Source organism: Ailuropoda melanoleuca, chromosome 15 (genome assembly GCF_002007445.2).
Source record: "Ailuropoda melanoleuca isolate Jingjing chromosome 15, ASM200744v2, whole genome shotgun sequence".
NCBI lineage: Eukaryota > Metazoa > Chordata > Mammalia > Carnivora > Ursidae > Ailuropoda > Ailuropoda melanoleuca.
In genome coordinates, this window is record NC_048232.1 from 15,316,820 (window position 1) to 15,331,382 (window position 14,563).

General features: G+C 40.4%; 1 protein-coding gene across 1 annotated transcript in view; it reads right to left on the reverse strand.

Annotated features, from left to right (window-relative positions):
• The window catches only part of CUBN (cubilin), a 259,861-nt gene that overhangs the window by 113,949 nt on the left and 131,349 nt on the right, over window positions 1–14,563 (reverse strand). Inside the window, exons 32-36 of the mRNA XM_034644347.1 lie at window positions 9,420–9,579; window positions 7,567–7,680; window positions 5,825–5,935; window positions 4,288–4,416; window positions 2,920–3,052 (exon numbers count right to left, since the gene is read on the reverse strand). Coding sequence (XP_034500238.1) covers window positions 2,920–3,052; window positions 4,288–4,416; window positions 5,825–5,935; window positions 7,567–7,680; window positions 9,420–9,579 — 647 coding nt within the window. The remainder of the gene's footprint in view (window positions 1–2,919; window positions 3,053–4,287; window positions 4,417–5,824; window positions 5,936–7,566; window positions 7,681–9,419; window positions 9,580–14,563) is intronic.

A 14,563-nucleotide genomic window follows, 5' to 3' on the forward strand; every position in this document is an offset into this window, starting at 1 on the left:
TATGCTGAAATTGCTTTTTTTGGTTTGTTTTTGCTTCTCAGAAAGTAGGAAAGGAAGAGAGATCATTTGCCTCCACAGGTGATCTACATGAAATCAGATCTGAACTTTGTACTCAAAGTACAATATGTGGTCCAGCAACATCAACACCACCTGAGAGTTTGTTTAAAGGAAGAATCAGGACCCACCAACCAACTAAATCAGAATGTAGGTTTTAGCAAGATCCCACGTGATCTGTATGTACACTTAAGTTTGGTCCAATGGTGCAGACGATTACTAAGTGAAAGTCTCTTCTGTTTGAGTACCGCACTGGTATAATCCAGTGCCAAATCACAGAAAGGACATCTTATTAAAAGCGAGAGTAGGATGATGCTTACAAGAATCAAATTAAACTTTTTAAAAAGTTTATTGTTTTCTTGGAAGTCTTTGTTTTAGGCCAGTACATTTTATAAGCAAATCTACCCTCTTTCCAAATACTTTGGCTGAGATCTGTTAGTAAAAATATGATGTGGAACAAAAATAGTACAATCACTGTTTCTCATTATCTCATTTTGATTGTTGAACCAAGATCAATCACTTTTCGAAAAGCACTCTGCAAGCATAAAATATATTTTCTGTTAATCCCTTTAAATATCTATTTTACGAAAAAAACCTCCTTTTTAGATTCTATTTCTCCCCCCTCCTTTTTGTTACAGATTCAACCATAATTTCTCCAGTTTTTCTCCTTATTCAATTTCACCACAGTGTCCACAATCCAAACCCTGTGGTTTTGAACTTGACATATTCCATATGCTTCTCATACAACCCAGGGGAATGTTTCCAAGCACCCATCTGGATACAGTTTAGACCAGGGCAGAAATAACTCACAGGCCTTGCCATAAAGCCCTTCTCATTATCCTCTACATAAAGAGGAACATCTTGCATTCTACAAAATTTGTTTTAAAAATAAAACTCAAGCAAGTAACAGAAAATAATTATTAACTTCTTATGAACAAGCAAGGAAAAAGCTGAGTCATTAAGATTTGTCTATATGATAATTAGGATTTAGTCTCCATTAAACAGTAAAATGAATGAAACTAGCTTTTCGTGCTTATTTCCTATCTTCTAGACAGAGCTCAGCATCATCCATTTGGATTTAACTGTGAACTGCCACACAAGGTATTTTAGAAATGGCAGAGTGACATAATTTAACATTCACTGACCATCTGGTATGTATCAACCTTGTGCTGTACATTTTACATTTGATATCCTAAACTCTAATGGTGGCCTTATATGTATATGATTATCCCGTATAGATGGAATGAATCTCCTTAGGTTTTAAATAAATAGCTTCTTGGCATTAATTTATGAGTAACTCGTCAAGAAATGGGATGTCTGTCTTAAACATTCCCTGTACCTGTCCCAGTTCCTGTCCCCACTGAATGTCAGATTAGTCAACAGTGTGAATGTGGTAGAGACTAAAAGGAAAAAGACCAAGAAAGAAGCCTTGTTATTTGGCAATTATGAGGCCTAGTAAGCCACGTGAAGGACTTTGGACTCTATCATAAGAACAATAATCCTGTTTTATTCATCATTATATATATAAAGCCTCTGGCCTGGGAGTCACATGTGCTGACTATGTGAGCACACAGTAGGGGCTTAAAAATACTTGCTGGATAAAGGAAGACATATATCAGGTAAAACTTATATACATAGATTTCTTCCCCTATAGAACTTTGAGCTTTTAGTAAAGACAAAGGCAAACAGAAACTTCTTTTCCATGTGGCAGCTTAACCTCGCTTTGCCTCTCAGGCACTCAGAGGGTGTCTTTGTGTTAACATAATGCCACTTGTACCCTGAAGAGGCACTGTCTGATTGATGGGCTGAAAGAAAGCAACTGCAGATGTTTGAACGTGGTTCACGAATAGGACTGTTCTTTTATTTTTAAAATCCTTTCTTAAATAAATAAATAAATAAAAATAAAATCCTTTCTTGATGCATAGAATGGCATGTCTCAGAGAAGGAGCAAGATTTTTTTTTTTTTACTAAACAGGCCAGTGTCCTCAAAATAATCCTCTCAATGGTTACAAGTTATTTATTCTATTTTTTCAAAAATAGAATTAGAATCCAAAATGATGCTCAATGATATGTGATATGATATAATAAGTAACCTTTAATTTAGAATGGCAATTTAAATGCCAAATTATTTCGCTCCATATTTGTTAAGTGTCTCCTACCAGTACAGTATGTCACAGGTAACCTCTCTACTGATGAAAAATTCTCATGTCACTTATCCTGTGCTTTTCACTAACTACTTCTCAAAAAACACATTATTGTTGTTTAATTTAATCTAAGACCACGCTGAATGTGGCAGGATTCTACTATTGAGTCCATACCCACAGTCCATATTCAAAGTCTTACAGTTCAGTTAGGAACATACGAGTGATTTTACACACCAACCACTAAGTTCCTAAAAACTTCCAAAAGCATTTTTCTGGAAGTAGATGGTAAGGTGGACTGGGGTATGGCTATGGTACAGGGAAAGGAAGGCTTCATGGTGATGGGGATTTCTGCTGGAAGAAAGAATGTTAATATTTCTCTGGAAGACTCTAAATGTGTCTAATTCAAAAGAAGATACATTTACTGTTCTCTGAAAATAAACATTCCACAAATTAATGCACCAGTAGCATAGGCATATCTTTCTCATAATGTTAAGCAGGGCTCTAGAATCATTCTCAAGAGAATTTTAATGCCATTTATAACCCAAACTATGACTAAACAGAGGAAATTTGGAAACAGACTTCCTAAAGTTCCCACCATGTTCTCTAACAGTTGCTTGGACACACATGCTGTTAGTTGTCCATTCTATTAGTAACTGTGCTTCCTTCCTGCAGACTCATTCACACTGAAACAATACACTATAAAAAAAAAAAAAGGATTTACATAAAAGACAGCTGGAGCCGGTTGCCAGGGGAACTGACAATGTTCCAGACACATTCCACATTAGAGGGATAAACTTCCGGGTAGCCAGGGCTGTTGAAGATGCCTTCAGCCATGTGGAAGGTTCCACCACAAGCTGGAAGAAAAGAGAAACAAAGTGAGTGTCAGAGCAGAGATCGAATGCAAGATACCGTAACTGTAAGATGAAGGAGAAAGAACACAAGAGGAGCTGTTAGCAGCATCAAAGGATATCCTATTTCCTTTTCCAATAAAAAAAAAAAAATCCATGTCATATATCATAAGGAAAAGATTCTGAAGACTGAAAACTGTAAGCCACAGGACATGGTAGATCAGAAGGAACCTCGGCAGTTTCTCTTCCAACGCCTTTTCTCACTGTGAACTATAACTTTATGTAATAAAAGACATATTTTAATCCCAAAACCGCTCAGTATTTCTGCCCAGGATGACTTTCAACACTGGCCTTGAACAGAAGGCAGTATTCCAGCTTTTCCCTCTCAAGAGAACACTGAAATGCACACACAAATCTTTTAGGTGTCTCGTGCTTTTAACTGCTAATGACAACAAAGCTGGCAGCTGACCAAGAGCACACCCCTGGCTGGCCAAGCCAGCACTGGATGGCTCCTCTTTCCCCTCCTGCCTACATGCCACCATCCATCCTGCCATCAGTGACAGCACCCGGACCCGCCTGAGCCCAGTGGGGAGCCCGGGGAGATGGGAGAATAGCAGCTGTCCGTTCATAAGAGATGCCAATGGACACTGTCAGTCAGGGGCTGCCTTAACAGACGCGCCATGAAGAAGACCACTGATTGTTCCAGGTCATCCCAACCAATTCTCCCTCTTCCCAGAGCTCACTGTTAGCAGCATGAGTCACAGTAGCCAAGGTATGGAAATACCCCAAGCGTCTGTCAGTAGATGAAGGGACAAGGAAGATGTGGTACACCGTTGACTACTATTAGAATTTATAACAAGTAGGGGCGACTGGGTGGCACAGCGGTTAAGCGTCTGCCTTTGGCTCAGGGCGTGATCCCAGCATTGTGGGATCGAGCCCCACATCAGGCTCTTACGCTATGAGCCTGCTTCTTCCTCTCCCACTCCCCCTGCTTGTGTTCCCTCTCTCGCTGGCTGTCTCTATCTCTGTCGAATGAATAAATAAATAAAATCTTTAAAAAAAAAAAAGAGAATTTATAACAAGTAGGTGAATCTAAATTGGAACACAGTAAGGTTCGTCACGGAGGTGATCTCAGGAAACTAGCTCCCGATTCTGAAGGTAGAACAGTCCCAAATAACCTAACCAAGGATGTCTGCCACGTTTCCCTTAACCTAGTAGCGCCATTTGCTACCTTATCTTACCTGACGATGAAGCAGCATACGTAGCATGGAAACCTTCGGAATTCAATGTGGAGTCAGAGACGAACCTCAGCGTCAGAGCACTGCTGAAGGAAGTGATGGGATGGGGCATGGAGGTGCCACAGGAGCGGCCTGAAAGAGATCAGGACAAGCAGAAGGAGCGTGACATGGCACAGGCCGTTACTTCCAGTAACCACAAGAGAACAAAGCCAAAAGAAGAGATCGCTATTCGGCGACTTTAAATCAGGGTTGGTGTTTGAGACAATGCCTGAGAATTTAATATAAACAATAAATACATGCATAGGAGAGATGATTTATAAACATGTTGAAGAGCATTAGAGGGAGAGGAGAAAAATGTAGCTTCGTGGCTCCTAATGTAATTAACGTTAAAATCTGCAGCGCAGCAGGGTCCTGCACAAAGAAATGCACTAACACTTAAAAGCAATGTATTACAGCCAAAAAAAAAAAAAAAAATGTGGACGTTGGAGCCAGAATACATGGGTTCAACTCCTAGCTCAGCCACTTGCTAGCTGCATGACCTGAGGCAAGTCGCTAAAGTGCTCTGTGCCTCAGTTTCCCCACTTGAGAAAAGAGACTATCAATAATAATGAAACCTCTATCACAAGCGTATGAGGATTCACGGGGGGGAAGGGGGTTACTACTTATAAAGTTCTTATAAGAGTACCCAGCACAAGTTAAGTGCTAAGTAAGTGTTTGTTAAATAATACACCCTCATTGTTGGTCAAGAGCTCACAGATAAATACGCCAAGCCATACAACCAGGAGTGCATAGAGCAGAAAGTACTCAAGTGCCCACTACTGTCTCAGGCACTGTGTTGGGCACTAGGAATAAAGCAACGAGCAAAACAAAGTCCCTCCTTGGATGGAGCTTGTGCAGGATAAGAAACTTGTATGACAAAATTCAAATATAAGTCACTCACGATAAAGTTTTAAAAAGCCGAGATCATTTTACTTGAAGATATTTCAGAAAGTAGATAGCAGCAATCTTTCATTTTACTGGGATGCTTTACAATCAGAATTCCAGTGTGTGTGTGTGTGTGTGTGTGTGTGTGTGTGTGTGTGTGTAGCTTTATTTTTTGTTTTGTTAATTTATTTATTATTTCATCCATCCATTCATTCATTCATGTATTCATTCATTCCTCTATTGCTTCCACTGAAGACAAAACCAGAAGAAACCCTCGGTCTGAAAATAACAACTGGTCATATAGTAACGAGAAATTTCTCACAGAATGCTATTGAATGCTAGAACGGACAGCGTTTCACTGCTTTCTGAAGCAATTGCAACTTTTAAATTAAAAGACAAATACATAAACCGTCCATGTCCTTGAAGATGAACAAGCTGTGTTTCTTGAGCCCCACGTTACATCCTGCTTTCCTACCCTCTAATTATTTGTACTTGTCTTATGCTGCCCTTGGTCTCTACTGGAAACGTTCTAACCTTGAATGACACCATATGCACATGTCAATCAATAAATACACCCAGTCAGGGCCGCAGAAGCAAAGGGGCGAGCGCCATGTACCTCGGAGGGGCGCATCATCATGATCGCCGTCCAAGACTTCTATAAAGTCTCGTGTGCACGTGGTGCTGCTTTCGAGTCCAAAGTGGTCAAAGGAGAGGGTAATGTGGTTGACTGTAGGAAGAGGAGAGGAGACTAGTAAAGTACTGGCAAACAAAACATCCAGGGAGAGAGATTCTATCTCTGATCATTTACTGTGCGGGTTCTCCAGCAGGGAGGCATCGCCTTTGGTTCCTCTGGAGAGTGACAGAATCAATGTTTTTTGAAAATGCCTGTATGGTTTGAAATGCTGATAGTGGTAAATAAGAGGGCCCTTGGGTATGTTCCTTCCATGGAGACCATGAGGAGGGTCTTGTTGGAATATATGGTCTTTACACCTTTTATACCAGCCATTGCTGGGTTCTTCTCGGAAGCATTTTTCTCCATAGATTAGTTTGCTGACTTGTAAATGAGACACTCTTAGCTCCCAGGCATGCAGAGCCTGGCTCTCTTCGTTTCATTTGAGGGCCAGAGCCAGGGCCTAGAGGTTTGGAGTCATTTATAAAGAAAGGTTTGAATTCCTTGCAAGTGCCTGGGAGCATTTTTCTTTTGCTGTTCTTCCAGGGTCCCTAATCTTCAGGATAGGATCTTTTCCTATTAATGTCTTTGAACCAGTGAGATCTTTCATCCAAATGCTTTACAACTCATTAGAAATTATCCTTACATGCAAAACTGCTCAGCTCAAGGCAGGGGGCTTCTTTATGGAAGGCTTAGTTTCTGGCTGGCTGGCAACTTTCTTTGGCTGAGGATTACTTCACCAACCCCCAGATCATACGCATGTCAATAAAGACATTCTTTTGTTAACTCTTAACATCCCTAGGAGAAGTGGTAAGGAATATTTCAGTCAAATTCTTCATTTTTTAGATTAGCTAATGGGGCCTCATTAGCTTAAGTGATTTGCTTATTGTCACAAAGGTCGTTATAATTATAGAGCAAAGAACTTAACGCCTTTCCTACATGATGTCTGAAATCATAACTTTTTTCCTGAAAAACTCAAGGAAATGCAGGACTCCTATGAAACAGGATTCATATGGCCCCAGGGTCACCCTCTTTGCGAGGCCTCATTTTCTCTAAAGTGTGGACAGTAACACTTACAACCACGTTGTTACCAGGTCAAAAAATAAGATTCTATAATTTTTAAAAGAAAATAATGTAAGCACTTATGAAATGTTTCTTCCAGGCCTGTGCTAGAATTTTTTGTAATACGTGCATTGCACCAGAGACCAGGTTTTACAATTAACTTCCGCTCTGACCAAAGATCAATACACTCATGGCATTGCATTCCCAAACTATGAGTTATTAGTTTTTTCAGTCTGTGGTTCTTATTATTCATTTGGTCATTTAGCAACTGTCCTGAGTGTCTAGTACACTCAAGTCACAAGTGTCAAAAACTATTTATCAATTATTTTTGTTTACCCCCAATTTCGCATGCCTGTCAATACAGCAAGGTTACAGGGGTCTTTTTCTCCCTTTGTTAGGCCTTGAACCATCAGGTTTTTTTAAATTAAGAATAAACAGTAAAAATTACTTTTCTATCAGATTAGGAAATGCTTGTTCTCGTGCACATCGGGAATGGGGACTTCCATAAAAAGAAGAGGAAGGCCATCAATTGTTACCACCAAGGAGATAAGAACATTACTCATAGACGGACTTTCCCACAGACACCATCCATCCCGGATTCCTTTTCTTTTTTATTTGTTACTTACAGGGAGGTTGAGCTTGAATTATCCAGCTGCAGTTCTGATTGTTTGGATACATGGCGGGGAACAATGGGGAGGATATAGTATCAAATGAGTTGGTGAGGATGTAGCTTCCACAGGCTGAGAAATGCACAAACACACACACATCATGTACTTTTGATTTCTACAGACTGTACAAAACAATGATTGATGAGTAAAAACGTAAATGATTTTCTCCTATTTTTGAAATGCATGCCAAGGAAGCTGCCCATAAACCATGAGAAAGTAGAAATGCACTGTACGTTTATAACAATATTCTTCAATTGCAGGAAGTGGGGAGTAGCAGAGAACAACAGATTAAATGGCTATGAATTGCCTGAATCATTCACACAAAACTGTATTATTGATTCACTTACTCTGCCCACTCCTAAATTTTAGGTATAGGGATAACCTCCTTATGAGCAACTTTTTTTTTTCTTTTTTTTTTTAGGAAAATAGTCAATTGAACGAGACTGTATAAGGATGGCTATGTATTATCAGAGAAACACAAAGCTTTGTGGCAGCGCAGAAAGGAGAGTCTGTGGCCGGCTAGAGAGAATAAGGGGTGTCTCATGGATGGGATAGTAGCTGAAGGACAAACTGGGGCAGAGTAGTCCAGAGAGCGAGCAGCCTGAGCTAAGACACAGAGGAGGGTCAGGCCTGCAACTACACAGACTTGGCTGAAGTGTGGCACTCTTTGAGGCTGTTGGAAGTGATGCTGGAAAAAAGACTGGGGCAGGTTCCAGGCCCTTAGGTAACATCTGAAGGAACTGGGGCTCCATTCCCTAGGCAGTGCGGAGCCAGGACAGATCAATGGAGGGCTCAAGGGCATGACCACAGTGGGGTTTTTGTGAGCTGACTTTGGAGGCAGATGGGGAAAGGGTGGATGAGTCGGAGAAGGCTTTATAATAATCCAGTGGAGACCCACTGGGGACATTGTTTACTATGAAGCAACCCATAAGTAACTAGTTAAATGAAAAATGAAATGTGTTCAGAAACTATTCTTTTCTTTGGAGAGTGATTAATTTATGCATTCTGTCTTGTTCCAAAGTCTACAATGCATCTTTGGGACACCTCGATCCAGAAACCATCCCTAGACAGGGGTCTTTACTACAGGATACAAGCAAACCCCAAACAGACTAAGTGACTAAATGGCCCACACTTCTTTGAAATAACAAGGACCAGCTGAGTAAAACTCAGAGGCACTCTGAAGCCGATCAACAACTCCTCCCGCTCTGGGTTCCATCTCTGACAGCGGGATAAAGGGTCAGTCTCTAAGAATAGCCAGATGAAAGGCGATGGGTGAAAAGGTAGAGTAGGATGAACTGAGAAAGTAGTGATTTAAGAATGAAAACAATGGAAAACAACACTGATTCCTCAGGCAGACAATGGCAGGATTCAGAAATGAAGGCTTCCTGAGGGATAGAATCTGACTCTATATTACAAGCAAGTCTTGTCATTGATGATGGAGTATCTCCTCCCAGCATAACATCTTGGATAAATGCTAGATAGTTTATCTATGAATGAATGAATTTGGACACTTTTTTACAGTGACTCTAGTATTAAAAATACTTTGAAGTATTCTTCTAAAAGCTTGCTTGAGAGATACACAGATCCAAAGGAAGTTAGCATCATCTGTTAGACAAGAGAAAATTTAAAGGATGAACAGCTGGAATAATTGCAAATGATAGTTCCTTTGTTCTATTTAAATTGTCGCCTGTCAAGTAGAAAGCTGAGACCAATTTCTGAGGCCTGGCCTCATTTCTCTGTAGTACCAAGAAGGACCTCCAGAACAGATGGCCGGTGCCTCAAGGAGACACACAGATACACGAGGCACTTGCCTTGCCTGAAGTGAGCTCGGAAGCCCCTGCTCTGTCTGGAAGGGCCAGACTGAAATCGCAAAAAGAGGCTGTTTCCTGAAGAGGTGATGGGGTTAGCCAGCGGCTGTCTTCCACACACACGGGAAAGGCGGGTAGTTGTGGCGCTTAAACCATCATATGCCTACAAAGAAAGACAACAGGGAAAACAGTAATTCAGAACTTCAGATTTACATCTATGAGGCCCATAGTCCATGGGCTATCTACACATTGGTGAGCTAGTGGAAAACAACACATTCACTGGATCTTTATGTCACCATTACTTCCCTGAATTGATTGATTGACTCATTCATTCATTCATTTATGACTTTATTTATTTTTTGAGAGAGACAGAGTGAGTGTATACACACACACACATACACACACACACATGAGTGGGGGGTGGGGGGCAGAGGGAGAGAATCTTCAAGCAGACTCCCCACTGACCAAGCCACCCAGGCACCCCATCCCCGGATATTTTTATAAATGCTGTCACTTTCACAGCCCTCCTTCCTCCCCTGACCCCAATGCCTCACAACAAGGGCCATCCCCACAACATGAAATGCTTGATGCAAGAATGAATAGAGGAACAAATAGTTGAGAAATAAGGAGGAGTAACCATTTGTTTTCAGAAACCCAACACCTGCTGGAACTTTTTGCTTTTCATAGGGTAGTGGTCAAGAAGGAAGAGGAATGGCAGAATTCTTACAAATGGTACAGTGATGTGAGCCTAACTTAGAAAATTATCTAATAAAAAAAAGTATTAGGCTCTATGTCTGCCCAGTGCTATGTTGGGACTTAGCTGACCCTCCATAGGTACTAATGGAATACAGTTGACATTGCATGTACCCAAATCACTGTACTCGTTTGTGAAATTGAAGCTTGCTGATTTCCTCAGAACTCAGTGTGTCTGCTGTGAAGTTTTGGACACTCTTACGTGTAAACGCGGGGAGTGAGTTCCTTTTCTTTGGATGATAATAATAATGTCACCCATTCATTAAGAGCTTACATCTGCCAGAAACCGGTTTAGCCCTTCATATACACTATCCCATTTTCTCCTCCCCAAATGCCTTCCATTTTTAAGAAGAAGACAACTGCCACATAAAGAGCAAACTGTGTGGCCAACTTAACACAATTCTTAAGAGGGAGCAGGTCTTGTTGAACCAGGCAGCTAGATCCTAAAGTCCAGAACTGAAACTCTCATATTGTCTAACACAAGGTATCAATTAAGCAAGATAGATGCATCAACTGCTAACCACCAGAGTGGGATTAAATTACGAGGTTAGAATATGGCTGTTTCATTCAAGATAAACTGTCGTTTATATTTCATAAGAAAGTCGTGGGAAAAAATAGAAAGTTCAGGGATTTGATACAAGGACGTTTCACACAAATTACTTTCAAATATCTAGAGATGATTATAATCAGTGTTCTCTTTAGCATATAAGTATGATTGGGAGGCAATGCTCAGTATAGTTCATATAAGCACATGAATCAAACATCAATAAGATGTTTAACTATCTACCAAGGGGCCAAAGCTTTTACAACAATGAATTCTAAATAAATGTGGTTCTGAAATATCACTTCTCTCTTGTTTTGTTTTATTTAATGTTCAAACTTTAAATCTATATAACCAATAAATAAAACTTTAAAACTGATTTTTATTCTAATTAAAAAATTGATTCAAAACTCTGGGGCACCTGGTGGCTCAGTCGGTTAAGTGTCTGACTCTTGATCTCAGCTCAGGTCTTGACTTCAGTGTTGTGAGTTCAAGCCCCACACTGGTAGCTGGGCATTGAGCCTACTTAAAAAAATTTTATTTAAAACTCAATTACATTTTCATAACCAAGTCAAATTATAGTTTCTAATCTGGTATGACTGCTTCTTTTGAACACGTTGAACACCATCAATAGTACTCAAAACAACATATAAGTCATCATGAAAAACCTCTGACTACATTTATACTTCAACCTACTCTCGAATGCTACCACTTGGTTTAATCCAAGACTTCATTATTTCTATGCTTGGCTTTATACTTTCCTAAGGTTATATAGATATAACATCCTAAGATTGCAGTAATGTTATAGTAATACTGTCTTGCTTTAAAGAATACCTTCTAGAATGCCTTAGGAGTCTGAAGAATATACCAATTCACTCTTGGTCAGGACTACCTGCACAAATCTGTTTGCTTCTCTCATGGTGATTTGCTGTTTACCACAGCATGTCTTATACTTTAGTGGAACACTGGGGTTCTGTGAGGTTTGTAGACTCGCCCACCAAAAAAACACCAACAGAAACACACACTCTGAGGATTTTTACAAGTCCACTTACAAAAAGCAAGACTCTTCTAGTCCCCTTTATTTCTCCCCAAATTCAGAGACCTAGTGAGTAAGTAGGTATTGTTCCTTCCTTTTATAAATGGCTGCAATCCTCTTAAGGCAAAACAGTCAGGTAGAAATGTAAGGCTAGAAGGTTCAGAGTCATATGAATGAGACATTGCCCTGGGGATTCTTCCAATGGGTACATCTTTCAGGGGGTCTCCCCGTTCTGGAATCAAAGGGCTTTGGTTGCCCTTCATATGCCTGGGGCATTGTTTTGCAGGAAACAGATCTGAGGCAGAAGGTTTCCAAATGTCCCTGAATCAAAATTATATACCAGTGACACCCCACCTTTGATCAGCATGTCGTAATTTTATAAGCACCATTACAAACATCCTAACCTAGTCCTCAACACCACGTGATTTTTTTTTAATGAAGAAAGCGAGACTTAACGAGTGTGCTAGCTATTAAATGTGTTGCCTCATCCAATATAAGCTAGTAACTCATCCAAGATCATACAGATAGTGAGGAGTAGAGTCAGGAACTTATTTCTTCTCTCCCCAAATTCTATGTTATATTGCGTCACTTCTCTTTAAAATGCTCGTGATAGTTATTAAGTTATATATACTTGTCACTTTACGAAAGTACAAGACCTCGGATTTTCGAAGAAACATTTGATTTTTTTGAACAATTTGGAATAGCAATTCTTTTGAGGCTGTTCCTAACACTTGTAATACCAAATACATTTAAATTTTAATTAATAAAATTATAAGAAAAAAACTGCAAGGGAGAAAATATGAGAAACCTTGCTCCCATTTATTTAAAATTCTAAAGTCATAAAAATTATCAGTATGCATTTTCCTTACTTCCATTTAGCTCCCAAGGCAGAACTAATAAATTATATTACTATTGGCTACACATATAACATACTTGCATAATTTATAGATTTATATAATTCTTATTTAAGACTACCGCCAAAAGGTTTCTAGGCCTAAGAACTGGTTTTCTGATCTGTTGCTCCAGTGGTGAAAGTCAGAGAAATATACAAAAACAAACCCCCCCCAAAACTGTACATTCTATTAACTGTTTCGTAGATGACATTAGCAAAATTTTGAAGTTGAATCCACAAAAGAGAAAGTGGCCACCATCCCTGAAAGTTCCAACTACAGGGGCTCTAAAAACAAAGGCATATCTGGTTAAGTGGTAATTCCTACAAGAAGTTAATCAGTGTCTTTATAAAGTATCCAGAATTTTGTCAAATTTCTAGACACCAACACACACATTCAAAATACCTAAACTTGGGGCACCTGGCACAGTCAGTTAAGTGGCCAACCCTTGGTTTTGGCTCAGGTCTTGATCTCAGGGTCATTATAAGAAATGTGTTGGGCTCTGTGCTCAGCGGGAAGTCTGCCTGAATATTCTCTCCTGCTGCCCCCTCCCCACTCCCTCTCTCTAAAATAAATAAATCTTTTTTAAAAAAATACCTTAAACATATTTATCACATGAAAATAGGAGACTTGTTAAAAGCGTAGAACCGGACACATAACAGACAGTAAATGTTTGATGTATGGATGAGTAAATGAATTTCATATATAAGAGTATATGGCCTCTAAGAACAGAGGACTAGGAATGAGGGAAAGCCCAGAGTTAAGAAATAACTCTCATCTCTCTCATGGGTTGGAATGTATAAACGCATAGCAGGCATGACCGTGGGTAAAAGAGGCTATTCACAGTGGGAAAGAGGTCAATTGGGGCTGCTTTCTGGGCAGGCTTTTTACATTCTGGGCCCAAATGGCAGGGGAGGAGTATCTGATCACAGGGCATGGGCCACACCACATGCACAGCTCCCCAGTGCCCTTCTCACTGCCAGCCTTTTGCCAGGACAGCGACGTGGGCAGAGGACATCAGACCTGTCCCCCAAGCCCACAGTATTCAGGACACATGACATTATGGTGCTATTGGGAACCCTCCATACTCTATGCTCTACCCAGAATTTAGAACTGAGCCAAACATTTATGAATTTTAATTGTTGATGCTTTAATATCTTAAGGATATTTGGGGAATATCAACCCTTTTTCAAAGGTAACATGTGCCAACTCCAGCATAAAGCGACATTGGGCTGGGGAGCCGTTCAGGTACGAGACTAGCATCCCTTTATGATGCCATGTATAGAGGCCTGGGGTCAGAGTCCTAAGCACTGGTAATTTGAGAAAATGAAGGGAACTTTTGCCTTCCCAGATACTTACTGATGGTGGAAATATGTGTGGCTGACAGGAGTAGATAACTCATACTGTTCATCAGAATTAAATGAGTGCAAAGATACAAAGTACTTACACTGCTTCCTGGCACAGAGTAAGTACTTGAGAGAGATTAGTCTCTATTATGAAAGTGAGACAAAGAGGAAGCTAAACTGCTGCTTAAGAAATGAATAAAAGTAGGAAGCTATGGAAGCAAAAACAAAGAGAGGTCCGAGGGTGGGAGTTTGTCGAGCAATATGGATGAGGTTGGAGCCTGGGAGGGGCACAGAACCCCTGGATATTACCCAATGGGGACTGCGGGGGTGGGAGGTGGGGGCAACTTCTGATCTGGCTTCCAGTGATTCATGCCCTTGTGTAATCAATCACCTCCCTTTCCCCGAATGTGGGCTGGACCTAATGACTTGCTTCTAATAAACACATAAGGGCCAAAGAGATGGGATGTCACTTCCATGATTAGGTTACGAAAGATCGACTCTTCCATCTAGTCAGCTCTCTCTCTTGCTGGCCCTCTCTGAAGCAAGCTGCTGTGCTGTGAGACACCCAGCAGAGAGGCCCA